At 45.8% G+C, this 16,926-nt stretch overlaps 1 protein-coding gene across 1 annotated transcript in view; it reads left to right on the top strand.

Annotated features, from left to right (window-relative positions):
• The window catches only part of fgfrl1a (fibroblast growth factor receptor like 1a), a 63,014-nt gene that overhangs the window by 15,138 nt on the left and 30,950 nt on the right, over positions 1 to 16,926 (top strand). The window contains exon 2 of the mRNA XM_070962655.1: positions 9,253 to 9,525. Within this exon, the coding sequence (XP_070818756.1) occupies positions 9,253 to 9,525 (273 nt within the window). The remainder of the gene's footprint in view (positions 1 to 9,252; positions 9,526 to 16,926) is intronic.

The raw sequence follows: 16,926 nt of genomic DNA on the forward strand, positions 1-16,926 counted from the left end.
AGGTCTGTTTTTTTTTGGTTAAATACCTTAAATATAGAGTTTCTTTATTAAGCTCAATAACTAATTACACTTACAAGCATCTGTTTCTTTTTGGCCTTCCAGTGTCACCTGTGTGAACACAACCCTTTTTGTATCTTATCTGTAATTATTTAACTGTTCGGAAGCTGAATCCACCTGTTGAGATGTTTATCAGACCATTATCTCTCTCTCTCTGTCCGCCTTACTCTCTCTTTATATGTGTTATGTCAATATGAAAGACTCCATACAGCGAATATTCACCTCTTCATCCTTGAAGGGGATCATAGCAGGTGCTGGTACTGTATGTGTGTGAGTGTGTGTGTTATCACTGCTGTTAATGAGTAACAGTGTCTGCCTCCAAAATGCTGATAAGAGTCAGGTCGAGGACACTGGTTTGCTTCTCTCTCTCACACACACACACTGACAAACACTCACACACTTGAGTGTTAAGCATTTCTTATCTTTTCCAACTATGTCTTTTCTTATCTGCAAGACAGGAGGCACTCAGACACACACACGCACGCACACACACACAGAGCACACTTGCTGCACAGTCGGATGTATTTTCGATGTCTGCTTTGTTACCGTCGGTACAGCTAAATGTAGCTGTTTGCCACAAAGGGTATTTTTAATAGCGCTTTGGTTCAGAGGGTCGTTGCTAAGTTGTGTCCGCTGCTGGTGGCTGTAACCTGACAGTGACAGAATAAGTAAATTGACCTGACCTCGGATTCCTCGCATACAACCACAACACCTGCCGCTGCTGCACTTTTTTGGGAGAGACTTTGCAGCCTGACAAGTGTTTGTTAGAAGTCACTGGTGAAGGTTGGCTGGAGTGAAGCTGTTTACATGTCTGCATGTCTGTGGAAGACCTTCAATGCAAAACTTGTTTTAATGCATGTGTAGGCAGTTTTTCCATCTTTTTTGAGCTATTTCTAGATTCTTGGTTGTGCACCTTAAATGTCGCCGTCTAAAACCTGCAGACCTCTGGATTCAGGAACTGGTAGTTTATATATGTGGCTGCAAGATTTGTTTAAAAAATATTTTTTTTTACCTATTCTGAGAAATATTTAATGCTTTATGTAACACTGGTGAACCAGGATAAAGTTAAGCTGAGTGTACTCAGCTGGCTCTGGATCAGATCGTCTGTCTCAGGTCTTATTTTGCCCTAAAATGAAACCCAGTCCTCAGCCTCCATACACTGACCAGCCAGGAATAATGTACACACACACAAATACACTGAACTGGAATAGTACTTATGGCCTTTGACCTACTTTCAGCCACAGCTGGTCTGCTGAACTTCGTTATTCGTCTTTTTCCAGCTCACCTTCTCTTTCTCCTTTCCCTTTCTTTCCCTCCTTCTTTGGCTTTTTGGTGAAGGAGCTGTAAGGTGGTGCTCTAAATTTCCCTGTTTGCTTTAATCTTGCCAAACATGATTTATTATCTCACCAAAGCGGCGCTAAAGCTTACAAAAATGATTCACTCCACAGTTAAAAAAATAATACTGAAGCAATCAGCTGCAGCTTCAGAGTCGAGGTACAAAACGTGTGTAAATAACTTGATCTGTAATGTACGAACAGACCTCGTCAGGTCGCACGGATGATGTGGAGACACTCAGTCATCACATGAGACAAGTGTGGCATTGTAATACGCTCGCTGTCAAGCTGCAAAATCTAATTTAGCTTTCCTCAGCGTCCGTGAAAGACAGAAGTAACAGAGAAAACATCCTTTTGTGAGCAGCTACCAGATCAGTTTTCAACAAGTCGTGACTGCAAGTTGTTAATGGACCGCTGAGGATGTCTCTGACTCTGTCAGTCTCTTTTTATCTTTTCGTCTCGCAGGATGTTAATGTAATACAAGGGTTTAGAAGGCGAAGTATGTGCTGTTACGCTTTTTATCCAAGGTAGTCATTAAAATGTCAGCTTCGTGTCCAGTCTGCAGTTTACCTGTAAATGCTCCAATGTGAGCCGGTAGCGTCTCTTCATCCCTCCCTGACTCCATCATTTACCTCTCTGCAGACGTGTGTGTCTTTTCTGCGTCTCTCACACATGATTTTCCTTCTTTTTCTACCCTTACTGTACTTTCCTCACCTCCCTTAATCTGCATTTATATAATAGACCCAGGTTGTTATTGCACACACTCACACAAGGGCATACTGTGCATGATGTGGTTTCCGTAAAGCCCTTTATAAGCTTTAAAAGAATGTTCCAGGTTCACGCCGCCCTCAGGTTTTGGCGGTTTGCAGAACTTTATGTTCTCTGTCACGGTTTCCTCAAAAGCCTCATACCCATGTTTGAGTGTCCTCCGTCTTCCCTTTATGAGATGAAGCTACCGCAGTGTTTGTTTTGGGACGCTGGAGTGCCGCTTTTACAGGTTCCCTCTACATTTTTTTTTTTTTTCTAAAATTTGATGTTTAAAACTCAAAATGTTTGTATTGAAGCCTGAGTTTGTGGGCTGCAAAGAAGCAGGTCATGTGTTTACCCTCTGCGTCTCTGGAAACAAACAGAGGAAAGTGTGTTGGGGAGATGCATGGAGCCTGGTTAGGGCGCTGCTCTCCATAAGTGGCTGCATGGCCGTATGTGCTGTGTCAATCTGCACAGTTTGCACTGCAGAGAACAAAAAAAAAAGGGCATTTCAGTTCAGCAACAAATGAAAACTCATTGTTTTATAATGACACCAAATCTTCACAGTAACAGCTTGTATTATAATGTATGGAGGCGTTAGCCACAAGCTGCCTTTAGGTTGCAATAAATTCTGCGCAGAGTAGCAGCAAGTCTTGTTTGACATTTTAATAGCGAATTTTTTCCCACAGTTGCATAAACACAAGGCGAGATTTCAAATGAGAGGATTGTTCCCATAATTGCCTTTTCCTTTTCCTTCAGTTAGTTGAATTAATCGTTTTCATAAATCTTCTCTGCTGTGTTCATTCGGGTGGGGTGTGTCATTAAAAGTGATTCGTACCTTTTTCAGCTCAAAGTTTGAAACTGAGCAGATTTATCGCTCTTTCCAACAGAAGCGGTCTGTGGTGGATTCTTCACCTCACCCCGCTGGTTTCAGGACATTACGATGAAATTTAAACGCTCGTCTTTGTTTTTGCAAGGAAGAGAGTGACTTTATGGTAATTTTCCATCATTTTTACACTGTGATGTTGGGAGTGTGTGAAGTGTTATTTCTAAATGAGCTTAAATCTTCTCCTCCACACAGCTAACTAACTTGTTTGGTCGGTTTCCTCTAGAGAACAGATGTTGTTCTCATTCTTAATCCCGATTGTTGAACGTTTGTCCTCCAGTGAAAGGCGGACAGGTGCAGCAGCCGGAGGAGAAGTGGAACAATATAACCAGCTATTAGGACGGCTTCTGTGAAAGATGTGAGGATGGAGTGAAAGGAAAGGCGACGTGAGAGCAAGATAATAAATCACAAATCTAGGAAATGTCTGAGACTCATTTCAGGCTGGAAAATAAAGGAAGACAAACCAAAAAAATGGTGACAAGATATTACGCCTTTATGTGTGTGTGTGTGTGTGTGTGTGTGTGTGTGTGTGTGTGTGTGTGTGTGTGTGTGCGCGCGTGCGCTCTCAGAAAGCCGATGGTGTGAGTCGCTCAGGGGATCAGGTTGCAGCACCAACCACTCAGCAGATTCCTCAAACTTTTTCTGGCCGCTGTGTGTTTTTCTTTTCTGTGTGTGTGTGTGCGCGCGCGTGTGTGAGACAAGTGTAAGCCTCAGGTTTTATGTGTGTAAGTGCGTGTCTCATTTAGCCCTTGAATGATGTCGGTCTATCCTCCCCAGCCTCAGGCCTAGTGTTAACTGTCAGGGCAGAGCAACAAGCAGCAGTTGACCTATTGTTTGGGTGGAAGTGACGAGGTCGAGACAGTGTCTTTGTATCTGTGTGCGTGCGCACCTGAAGTCGACAACTTAATGTGTACCCATCAGTCTGCGGATAGCCTGAGGCCTGACTGTGTGAGAGTGAGTTACAGGAAGAGAAGGAACGACAGTCAGATCTCAGGCATCTTTCTGCTGGGTTAAATCTGTCCGTGTGAGCAGCCTGACGAAGGCGTTAGCTTAGCTAATGTAGCGCTGACAAGCAATCCCACTGATGACAGTCGAGTCAGAGACTATTGATGGATGATAGAACAGGATTCAAGCTTTTTGAGAATTCAGCTCCAAAAACATAACAGCAGGGAATCACATGGTTTCACAGAAAGCACTGTGAAAATGGCAGACTTACGGGTAACGGGGTAATTTGAGCAGCGCGCACGCAAATCCTCATTGACGCACACTGCTGCGCGAATATTTAACAAACTCTGAGCTAAGTTACAATTACAAGAGAGAAAGAAAGAGGTGAGTGTTACTTTTATAGCCGATGCACTAATCATTATGGCCTGGTTGTCTCTCAGTGTAGCACGCATCATAATTCAGCATGCATACACACATGCACGCACACACACCTCTTGCTCGCGCAGTACATCAGCGCTGTGTCCCGCTGTTAAGTGCTCTCCATCAAAAGCATTCCTCGGCTCTCCCCTCTCGCTCCAGTCTCACTTCCCTGCCAACAACAACGTTGTGTTGGACTCTGCGGACCCATCTGACTCTAAGACCAGTGGAACGTTAAGGGCATTAAAAACCCAGCGCTCCATCCAAAACCAAAACATAAAGGGCAGTCCCGGCTGTCAGGCGCTGCCAAAGTATGCAACACCAAGAATCACTAAATTAGCAGGTAATTTTTCAGCACTGAGACAAATGACAAAGTATTTGGATGCGAAAACTATTTTTCGACTGCTTTCCAGAATCCTCAGTTGTGCTCTTGGAGTTTGTAGTTCTTCATCTTAATGTAAAAATATATTACAAATCCTGCTTTCCCAGCCAGTTATGCCATTGATTTTTTTTTTCTTTCTAAGAAAAAATTCCTTCATGTAAATGTCTGTGAAGGCATGAGTGGGTCTGAGCTTGGACGTTAGCTGGCAGCGATCTTTGAATTTCAAAGAAGTATGTAGAGCAGAGAACCAAAGAAAACAGACTAAACTCCGCTGTGTTACATCTGCCGATGTTTGCGTGTGAAGATGCAAAGGTGTGCTGTCAGTAGTTGTCGGCCAAAGCAAGAAAAACAGTCTGTCTGCACCTGAGTGTGACGAATAACGTCAGAATGGATGGCTGAGGACTAACCTGGATGAGACACGGCCCGACAAGCCTGCGAACGCTAATCCACTGCTCATGAGTACATTAGACCAGACTGAGCTGAGCCACGCTGGCCGGCACTAAACTGGATTTGTTCAGGCTGGAGTGGACTGGACATTATTAAACTCTGCCAGACTTAGCGTAGACTTGACGAGACTTAAGCCAACCATTAATACTCTACTGTGGACTAGACAAGACTGAACTGGAATACGCTAGACCAGAGATTTTCAGAGGGGGAGAAGGTGAATTTCAATCTTCCCACGTATACATGATACTGTCTGACATACACCGGCCAAGTACGTCCATAAATCCACTTAGAAATCACAGAAAACATAACTGTGCCTTCCCTGCCTGAGAGTCATCATGTGTCAGCTGTCCGTACATCAGTTGGTACATTGCAAGGGAGCTGCTAATTGCTAATTCAGCATACTTTCAGTGGTGTCAAAAAGGCTCAAATTGTAGCCCACCGCTAACTAACTGACCCCATGGCAACATTACACTTCCTGTTCAGACTGTGCAGATAAACAAATGATCTTAGCGAGTTTTTGGAGGTCCTGATTGGCCGATTTTGTCACCTTTGGATCTGGTCAGGCTAGCTTCTGGCTCCAGCATCGTATTGAACGGCCAGATGTATGTCCCAAACTGTCAAACTGTTCCATCAGTAGAACTCAAGCAGTATATTTACAGTTGTTTTGGGAGTAACCGGTCAAAGAACAGACTGTATGAGCCGATTTCTGCTCTGCTTTATTTGGCCTTCGGGCTCCCTCCCTCAGCCACCATGCATGCAGAGGATGTGCTGCTCTGAGCTGGAAGGTTCTGCCTCTGTGGGAGCCGTGAGCGTCCGATGTGGGCTGCGTTTGCCGTGGGCTGTGTTTTTCCTGTCATTAGGCAGAATACCAGACACGCACGTACCGTATAACCTACACACACACTCCCTGTGTACAGGGCGAAAGGGAGGGAGGATGTGTGTGTGTTTGTGTATGTGTGTGTGGAGGCAGACAAACAATCTTCAAGGTGCTTTAGATTGTTGTGGGGAGCCGGTTGCAGGCAAGGGAGCCTCGTAAGCCCCAAATGGACTAAACAGACCCAACATACACACGTGCAGACACACAAACACAAAGACACAGGTTTCCTAAACAGTATATTAACAGGAAAAGGTGCACAAGCAAAGACACATGGACTGTAATTGACATTACTTAACTACAGTATATGCAATAATAGTAGCCATTTTCTTCATTTCAGCAGCACAAAATGACTCACACATGTGCGGAACACACACACACACACACACACACACACACACACACACACACACACACACACACTGACCCTGTGTCTCCGAAAGAGAAGAATAGATTTTTTACTCACTTAAGTTTCACCCCTAGAGACAGATTTAAAAAGACTTCACTTTGGTCATGGATTGTGGAGGAGGAGGAAGAGGAGGAGGAGAGAAGGAGGCTGCTGGTGTGTCTTCCCTTCATCGGGGAGAGATGTGGGAGAGGTTAACTGTTGAAAGTTGGGAGGTTCAGGTAGAGGTCCTGCTCCTGCGATCCTCTGGGGAAGAAACTGGGGAAGCTGTGTGTGTGTGTGTGTGTGTGTGTGTGTGTGTGTGTGTGTGTGTGTGTGTGTGTGTCTGAAGGCAGGAGAGCAGTAAATCACGAACGGAGAGATATGAACAGGATGGTGTGAATGAGCGTGATGAAAGAGAAAAGAGAGAGCAGGGAGCAGAATAGAGAGGGGAAAAGAGTGATGACAGGGAAAAGGAGAGGACAGGAGGATGCAGTAAAGGGAGGCGAGGGGTTGAGGGCAAGATGGAGAGAGTTGAGGGGAATGAGATTTCAATCTGCTGGAGAAAGGAAGAAATAAATAGAGAGAAAGAAAAAACAGGAACATTAAAGGGACGCAGTTTATAGGGAGAAAGGAAGGAAACAGGAGTAAGAAAGAGGAGAAAGTGGAGTATAGACGGAGATAAACTGTGTATAAAAAGGAAATGAGAAAAGAGAAAGAAAGAAGGGCGGAGAGGAGGAAAAGGAGGCTGAGTGAGCAGTTGGGCCCCTGATGAGAAAGCCATACAGCTGGATGAACGCACTCCCCCGTGCAGGAGCGAGGAGGATGGAGGGAGGGGAGGAGAGGCTCCCGTGAATACCTCCGCGTGACTAATGTCTTTTTCACACATTTCACCTCCACCCATCCATCATTGTGTCCACCTCCCGCTCTCCTGTTAAAACAGCAGCCCGTCGTGACGGCAAATACAAGAAGACTGTAGCCGTTCTGCGTTTTTATAATCAGCTTTATGTACACCGCTCTCCGGCACCTCGTTCATCTCCCGCGTCTGCAGCTGCATCTTGTTTTGTTTAGGTGACAGCTGACAGCTGGCGACGGCTGGCCAATGACGGGACGGGGTTTTCTTTGGAAGTTTGAGACCCTGCAGGAGCGCTGTGAATCCATGATGGTTCCTGTTGCTCACACAGGGAGAGAAGATGTCCTCAACTTCTACCTAAAACAGCAAGTTTTAACAAAATAGTACAAGTCTGCAAGGGCAGATTAAAGGTCTCCATATGAAACACCTCTAATGTTTACATGTGAGGTGTGCTTCCATGCATCTCTTATCTTTATCAGACCGTATGCATTCTTCTAGATAAGCCTCTATCAGGCACATTGTTCAAATCAAACCACCGTTTGTCCTTCCTTCAGATCTTTCGGGACGTGACCTGAAGGAGTTGTTTTCTGATGCTCCTCCATACAATTGCCTTTTGTAGTCTGTTAGGACACTTTGTTTGCCGCATGGTGGCCTATTATGTGTTTATAGCACTAAATTTGGAGGCTATTGTTTTAACCCAGAAGGAGTAACGAGAAACGGAGATGTTCAGTATGTGCTGAACCTTTCTGACTCCCACACTCCTCCTGCTTCCATCTCACTTCTTCCTGTTTGTCTTTCTTTGTGCTGCTCTCCTTCTCGGCCATATTTCATCGCCTTTCTCCTCTCAGACTTACTCCCTTAAATTCCATCCTCCCTCATTCCCTTCATTTCCTTCCTTCTTCTCTTCCTACCTTCCTTCCTTCCTCTCTGTCTCCTCCTCCCCACCCCTGTTTGTCCTCTCCATCGGCCCCACTTCTCACCATCACTCTCTAATTTCCTCCCCTTTCCAAGTCAGTAAGCCTGCTCCTCGACCCCCTCTGTTTTCCTAGTGTGCAGTTTCACAGCAGAGCGGCTACCGAGCGGTCAAGGTCACGCCTGATTTTATGTCTGGACACGACACCTCGCTTCATATTGGCTCGGCTTTGTGTTTGCTTCCTGGGGGAGTCCATTGTCGTCTGTGTTAAAATTAGCTAAGCCATTATGAACTTCTTGAAGGTTGAGGGATAATTCCTGTGTTAAATGCCATATTTGGAGGCGTCTCTGGCTCTGAGAATAGTTGTGAAAATGAGATCAGGCGTTACGAGAGGTCATGCTAACCTGTTGACTCACCTGCTTCTCTTCTAAATGCCTCCATCCATCAACACACCTGTTACTGTGAGGAGGCAGCCAATCAGACTCTGCAAAACCAAACGGAAAATGGAGCTGAAATGAGCAGATAATGGTCAACCGTTTTGATAACTGACTCATTTTTTAGTGGTTGCAGGTTCTTCAAACTGAGAATTTGCTGCTTCAATAATGAAAATAATCATTAGTTGCACTCTTGTATAATCTAAACGTGAATGCAGGCTGGTATGTGGAATCGGATGTGAATAAGTTTTTGATGCCTCAATGGATCATAGTCCTTAGCAGGAGGATATTGTATCTCTGCCAAAGTGGGTCAGAATGACCTATTAAGGCAAAGATATGAACAGTGTGGACACTAGTAACTGCTACTCAGTGGTTTCCACTTCTTCCCAGTTCAAGCAACTGGATTTTGCTGCTGCTGGAAACACATACCACACATGTTCAGCCAGCAGGTGTGTTTGCAGGTTTGCATGCATCAAGTCACCTGGAAAAGAGTGGAGAAGAAGGGAACATTTATCTGAAAATATCTCAGTGTTTAACAGTGTTTCATAACCTCAGTATCAACTCTGCTTTTCCCTCAGGTCCACCCAGGGTAGCAGAGCGGGTGGCCCACCGGCAGAGCATCCGCCTGGGTCGCACCATGAAGCTGCCCTGCCCCGTGGAGGGCGACCCCCCGCCGCTCATCATGTGGACCAAGGACGGCCGCAACATCCACAGCGGCTGGACGCGGTTCAGGGTGCTACAGCACGCGCTGCGTATTAAAGAGGTGGAGACTGAAGACGCGGGGACTTACATCTGCAAGGCCACCAACGGGTTCGGCAGCGTGAACATCAATTACACACTCATCGTTATCGGTAAGTGGTCTGTTTGAACTGCGCTGCTGTGACACGAAACAAACCTGGATTACACAGACAAAGCATGACAAAAGTGCACCAGTGCTACAAACATACATATATTAAATATTACTTTTCAAACAAACTTGACGTGAATCTACCAATCAGTTAGACATAAATCTTATTCTGGGGGAAGACTTTGAGGAAAACTGCAGTCTTAAATTGAAGGAGCTGTGTGTTTTTCATGATGACAGACTGATAAAAACCAGCCTTCAGGGAGTAAAGCACCACATTTTGCTCTTTTATTTCTCTAAGCCTCTTTTGCCTTCTTCCCATTCATTGAACTGCGCATTTAGTCTACATCTTCTCTCCTTCATTACACATGATTTTTCACTCTTTATTTTTCTTTTTCTGGCTTTCTTTGTTGTTCTTCGTGCTCGCTCGCTCGCTCGCTTCCATTGACTGTGTCTCTGGCATGTAATTAGGCGGGGGAGCCTGGTGGGGCCTTCATACGGTAATCAAGCCTGCGGAGCTCCTCAGACGATGAAGCACTGCTTTTGTCTCAGTTTTCCTGCTCGTGTGTGTGCGTGAGACCGCAATTGTTGCGCTTGTGTGTTCCTCTATGATTATGAATGAGAGTTTGTTAAAGAAGATGCTTTTGTCCCCCCCCCCCCCCCCGGTTATGTGTGTGTGTAGGACATTGCGTCAGTGTAATATGGAATGTCTGTCTCAATTTTGATGTCTCTATGAAAGACTCATTGTTGTGCCTTTTACGTCCCGACTCTCCAGAAAGTCGAGTCGGTTGTCACAGTCTGGGAGCGTAAATCTTCATGTTTTTGTCTCAGTTGTGCGTTCTGTGAGCCGTCGTGTGTCGACTGCAGTCTGTGACCCCGTGAACCCAAATACAGGTGTGTGTCTCTATACTGGGACTGAAATATCTGCTTCCCTCAATTCCTGTCCGTGTAAACAAAATACCTGGAGGGGAGACAGTGTGTCAGTGTGTGTGTGTGTGTGTGTGTGTGTGTGTGTGCTGCAGTGTCTCCACACCCCTCTATGTGTGTGCATCATTCCATGTGTTCCTCTACATGCCATTCTGTGTGTGTGAGTGTGTGTGTGTGTGTGTGTGTGTGTGTGTGTGTGTGTGTGTGTGTGTGTGTGTGTGTGTGTGTCAGGTTCCAGCGATCCAGAGAATCTGACCAAAGCATCTCTCTCTGCCCAGCGTCAGCACTTCAAAGACGGGCTCGAGTAAAATGCTCCCAAACTGATTCGAGCGGCCGATATTTTCTGTGTTTTACTGACTGGAGATGATGCCGTCGACAGAGAATCGATCAGTCAATCGAATTCAACTTTGTGCCCGAGTGAACAGTCAGAGCTCACGGGTTACCGGTACAGTTGCGCATTTTCTTAGATTTTCTTCTCACGTATCTCATAAAACTCTTAAGATTCCTGGTTTTTGTACGTTAATGATTTGTGACGTATAAAGGTCTGAATTGGTTTTCTTCCTTTTGATGCAGAAATACATTCCAGTTGTTGTTGCAAGAAGACAATTTCTGTCCAAGTTGGTCCAATAAACTGGCATATTGCCAGGAAATAACATCCTTTTATCTCCCGTAATGATTATCGGTATGTAATCCAAAGCTGTATCGGTCCTGACCTGAACTTCAAAGGCAAGCTGGCATACAGAGGGCAGCGGGGTGGGGGTCGAGGGAGGGGGGAGCAGCAGCTGCCGCTGAGGTCATCCAGGCAGACAGCTGCTGCCTCCCTCTCTCTCCCTCTCCCTCGTTGGCTCGCTCGCTCGCATTCACTGTCCCTTTTATTCACTTTCACATGTGCGCGTGCGCACACACACACACACACACTTTAGAAACAATGGATTGGGCGAACCCCCGTTGCCAAAGCAGGAGTTTGTCATTTAAGTTGAAGTCTCATTGGACACTGAGGATCGAGACTTTGAATGGAAACATGTGGCTGCTTCTCTGACTGAAGACCACCAACAGTAATGTCACCACATATATTTAAATATAAACCTCAAACTGTTTATTAGATGTAACTGTAGGCTGTTTTTATGCGTCTCCAACAGCATGGGTTCAGTTGGCAAAACAGTTTCACCTCTAAGACCATCTAGCACACAGCGTCCCTCTTAGCGTGTGAAGTTTGCCCAGTTTTCGATGTTTAATTTGACTTTTTTCAGGGACCTTTTAGGACTTTTTGTCCTTATACACAAATTTTTTAGGCTTTTCCCTTAAAGTCTACAGTTCAGCGACACCTGGACTCAGCCTGCTGGATTAAACCCCCGAAACAGCTCCTAAAACGCCACTGACGTGAGATTGTCGACTGCTGCTTCCAAACTTGGATTAGGAAAATAGTCGCCAGGAACTCCCCCCGCTGCACACGCATGAGAGGCTCCATCGCAACACTTACACAAATGGCAGCCATAGATACTCCAGCTCCACCAGGTTAACCTTCAGAGATGACCCCCCCCCTCCCTGTAATCAAGCCAGGAGTCATGCCACAGCATCTCCTCAGAGAGGCGGTTAGCGTGGAAGGAGGTGTTTTCATAGCTGGAACAATCTGCATAGGCAATGAGTTAAAACATGGAGGGAATAGACGGATGCTGAGCTCAGTCGTCGCTGTCTAAGACCTGCGTTCATTGGCGTGAACACGACGAACACTGTAGTTTTCTGCTGATAGTTTCCCTGGTTTACTCTGCTCTTCCTCCTCCTCTCCTCCTCCTCTCTGCTTTCATCTCCCTCTCTCCTGTGTGGTCCTGCGGTAATTATTCAGCGACCGCTCCGCTTCACAGTAATGAGCCCACACCTGTGTCTTATTGTCTTTCCCTCTCAGTTTCTAACCCAAAGTATCGTTTAACACCTTTTTCCTATTAGCACTCAATCTCTTTCCTCCTCCCTCGGTCAGCTGGCTCATTTCTCTCCGACCGCGTTTTAATTTGTATCAATATTTTCACAGTTTCCTCTTTTTTTCCGGGCGTAATAGCATTTGATTGCAGTAAAACATCCACTGTACCGCTGCCCAGTGGCTGGAAGTGATGGAGAGGCGTTTTGCGAAGGCTTTTGTTGGCGGGGGAAATTAGAAGATTCCTCTGAGTGTTTGTTCCTTTATTGTGTGTAGGTTGGCAAACGTTTGCGTGAGTAAACAGTCTGTGTGTGTGTGTATACATGCTTGTTTATCTGATGCGTGTACGTACGTATGCGTCGGTGTGCTCAGATTTATGGGACCACCAGTAAAGTGAAACTGAGAAAGATGTTTTCTCTCCTCAACAAACCTCAGAGTCCTTCGAAAACCGAACGCCAGGCGAGCTCTCGTTTCTTCCTCCCACTCTGCCTCTTCATCGCTCTTCTTGCTCTCCGCTGTCTGCCTTTGTATGAAACTCTGAGGTTGTTTCCCTCCTCCCAGAAGAGCGCATGATCGAAAATTTATAGTTCAAACCAGATGTGATGACAATGGGAGCGTGTCTGAAGCGGAGCTGGGAAGCCGTGCCTAAGAAGGAAGGAAGGAAGGAAAGAAGGAAGGAAGGAAGTTGTGTGGCTGAGTTTTTTCTATTCATCAACACACTTTTTTCTTAGAGTGTGTGTTTGCCTGTCAGTGTGTGCATGCAAGTCCATTCATAAGTAACTGGTGTGATGATTTGTGGTGATTTAACAGCTCAACCACAGCAGCTGACATCTGGTCATAATTGGAGAACAAAGAGGAAAGAGGCCGAGAAAGATATCAAACTTAGAGTGTTTAAGTCAGTGAGCTCGCATGTGATTTATGCTCATCGAGCGGCAGATATGTAATGAATTTTGCAGTGAAAGCGTGAGATGAAATTTGACAGTAAACTCAAAACAAGACTTGAAAGAGGATTGTTGCGGGGAAATGATTCAGTTTTACATTTCTCAAATGAAGCTGTGTGGTTTCAGGATTAGTGGACTAACACTGCTAAGATCAACTTAAAGCTGTTTTCCCTCAATCCAGACTGACAGCCGGACGTCGCACAGCCCTGTTATTCAGTGCGATGCTACATCCAGACCACATGATTTCAGATATTTGCTTCGGTTTCCTTTTATGTCACAGCGTGTTCTTCGTTCAGGTTTGCTCTCTCTCCATTTAAACGTATTGCATGTGTGAGACCGCAGCTGTCTTCCGGCCAGAAACGAACACATGGGATCAGGTTGCAGACCAGGATCATCTCTGTCCCTCAGTTCCTTCCATCCTGATACCGTCTCTGTTTTTGTCTTCTCACATTACGTCGTTTTTAATTGAGGTATCTGGTGCCTCGTCTGGAGAGGATGTAGAGGTGGCCAAGGTTTGCAGCCTAATTGGTGTGAGTCTCTCTCTCTCTCTCTCTCTCTCTCTCTCACACACACACACACACGCACACACACACACAGAAATGTATGAGTTTGTGTGATTGCACAGTGACTAAAAACAATCTCAAATAACCCAGTTTCTTTCACACACACACACACCCTCACCCACCTAATTTCAAGCACACCGGGACAGCTGTGCCGGTCTATGCTGTGTTTTCCCGAATGTGTGTGTGTGTTTGTGTGTGTGTGTGTGTGTGTGTGTGTGTGTGTGTGTGTGTGTGTGTGTTGGGGATTTGGTGTTTTTTACCACCAGATTCTTCTGCTCAGGTTACGCATGCAGCACTTTCTCAGTAATGGCTGAAAAATGCATGCCGTGAAGCTGCAGCTCGCTGGTTTGCAGGAGCCGCTCGGTTGGTGTTCAGTTGAGGGTTTGAGGCCTCACAGGGGATTTTTTTTTTTTTTTTTTGGGGGGGGGGGGGTGTCTCAATCATGATCTACAGAACATGAAAAAGTTATTATTTTAAAACAGAGCCCAGAAATCAATGTGTGGTTCAGCCTCCCTCCTCTTGGTTGCCTTTACGAGCCTAAAATCCAGCCCGGTTCTGCCTCTGCTGCTTACTAAAAGATGATTTTACAAGATTGACCATAAAGTGTTGTTAATGCATTTATTCTTTACTTTTGAGGTAAAGCAGTGCAGCACCATTGGTCTGTTCTACCACCGGCACAGACAGACAGGAAGCATGAGATAGCAACAAAGGTCCCAGCCAGTACCTGATAAGCATCTTAGGCAACTAGATCGCAGTGATGCCTCAAAAATGCAACTTTTCACGTCATGACTGCTGCACCACCGCTCAGAGTTTGACTGAACTTGATGGTTGATTTGTTAAAGCAGTGCTGAGAAGGTGTTTCCACGCTGCTGCGAATCTGTCCAGTTCACGTCTGTCCCGTTGTAACAACACGCCGCCCTCACAGCGAGGTAGACAAAGCGGTTCCTGCGGAAATCAGGGTGGCACTGTGGAGAGCGGCGATGTAAACATGCTGGTGCGTGTGAATGTGTGCGTGTGTGTTTATGCTCGTATGAAAGAGCATGGGGGGGGGGGTTGCGGAGTTGCAGACAGGAGGAGAAAGAATGGAGTCGGGTTTCAAAAGCTGTTTTTTTGTCGAGTCCGGTTGGGATGAACGCACTCAGATGCACAAAAAGATATATGTGCTGTATCTGTGTGCTGTATCTGTGTGCATATACAAATCAACAAGACAGGACAGGAAAACATAACGTTATTTTTCCATGCACACACACACACGCACACACATCACAGGCAGATGTGAACAAAATACAGATGCATTCACACACACCCACACAATCACGCACTCCTCAGGGGCCCTGGCCTCCATTTCACGGCTGTCTGTCCCACATCCTCTCGTTCTGCCTCGTTTCACTTCCAGCGAAGAGACGGAAAGAAGATGGACAGGAGGGAGACGCAGCGAAAGAAAAGAATAAAGCCTCTGTTTTTTCCTGGCTTCATTCTGAAGACGTCAACAAGTCTGGAGAACCAGAAATGATGATTAAAAAAAAAGAGCTTTGGAAATCTGTGTCCTAACAGGTTGATGTGTCACGCTTGAATCCAGAACACTATAGGGATCAAGGAGGTGTTTCGGCTGTATCTATAGAAACCGAGACTTCCTGAAGAGAGCAAGGAAAGGAAACACTTTGTCTCCGCTCTGATTGATTGATAGGTCTGTGGAAAGCGCGGTGTAAAAACACCACATCAAAAAACGAAGACGTCAGTGGAAACAGTCCAGAGAAAGTTCATTCATTTGTCTCCCGTTGCCTCCTTCCCGAAACTCCGTCTCATGTCTTGCACCTTCTCTCTCTCTGCCCTCTCTCCTTCTTACATCTTCTTCTTCTCTCTCTCGTGACCCTCCTGCGGTCGTATCCCTCCCGCACCACCGGCCGACGGAAGATGTCTTTTCTCCCGAGCGTCTTTCAGCCCCTCATTCTTCCCCCTTCTGTTTGCCTTCATGCTCCATTTACACCAGTGTGCGTGCATTTTTGTGTGTGTGTGTGTGTGTGCGAGTGAGTAAGTGAGTATGGCTCGCATCCACTGATTGTGTGCCAAGTCAAGTTCTCATAGACCCCTAATGGGTCTTAAATACCCTCTGCTTGCTTTAACTTCAGCTCTCTCGTTCTAGATGCCATCTGTCAGTCAGCGGGCCTTTTTCTCGAGCGGTGAGTCATTCTGAGCGGGAAATCCACCCTAAAACACAAGTGATGCACACGTTTTCTGCGAGTTTGGAGAGTTTAAGTGCTGCTGTCTCTCACCGAAGCTTGAAATCTCTTCATTTCGGCTTCCTGGGTCTCAAATCTTCCAGCACGTCTCACTCGAGTGTGAGTGGAAGCATCTGCGAGTTACATGCATCAGTTCTCGGCTGTGACGTCATCCACTCCTGTCCTCCATATGTCCCCTTTCTCCTGCTAACTGCCCCTCAGTCCGTCTCTGCCATCCTTTGTAAATTCTGTTTCAGGGTGGAATTTGCCTTTAATTTCATCTGCCAGCTGCTCTCAGAGTCTTTTCACTCTGGGTTTTTCACAGAAACTCCCTCATAGCGAATATGAGGTGTAACTTTACTTCTTAGTGTGTGTTTTGGCTTGGCGGGCATCCTTTGAGTACACAATGTAAGTAACAAATGTAGCAGAATTTAACACAGGTCATTTGGTGCACTACCGCTGACATGAAGTACACTCTGTCCCTAAATGTGAGTGAAACTATGTGAAACTGAATACTTGAGGATGTGGGCTGCTTTAAAGTAGCTCAGTTCCTCAGTTTGTTTAATGTAATTAAGACCAAAGTCCAAGTGTGAGTCCAACAGTAACAAAAGATGGGAGAAGGGCAGAGGGAGAGGGAGGTGAGGAGAAAGGAGCAGAATTACCGGTGATGATGAGGGAAAGGGCAGGAACTGAGCGGCTGAGCGAAGGACTGAACCTGCACCTGAAAGTATGGCAGCAAAACTTTTAAATGTGGCACAAAAAAAACAAAAATGCAAATTAGTCGTGTTTCCATTTCCTGGTTTGGACATGCATGGCTATAATAAACAGAAGAGAAGAAGAAGAGTG

This window comes from Chaetodon trifascialis, chromosome 5 (assembly GCF_039877785.1).
Source record: "Chaetodon trifascialis isolate fChaTrf1 chromosome 5, fChaTrf1.hap1, whole genome shotgun sequence".
Taxonomy (NCBI): Eukaryota; Metazoa; Chordata; class Actinopteri; order Chaetodontiformes; family Chaetodontidae; genus Chaetodon; species Chaetodon trifascialis.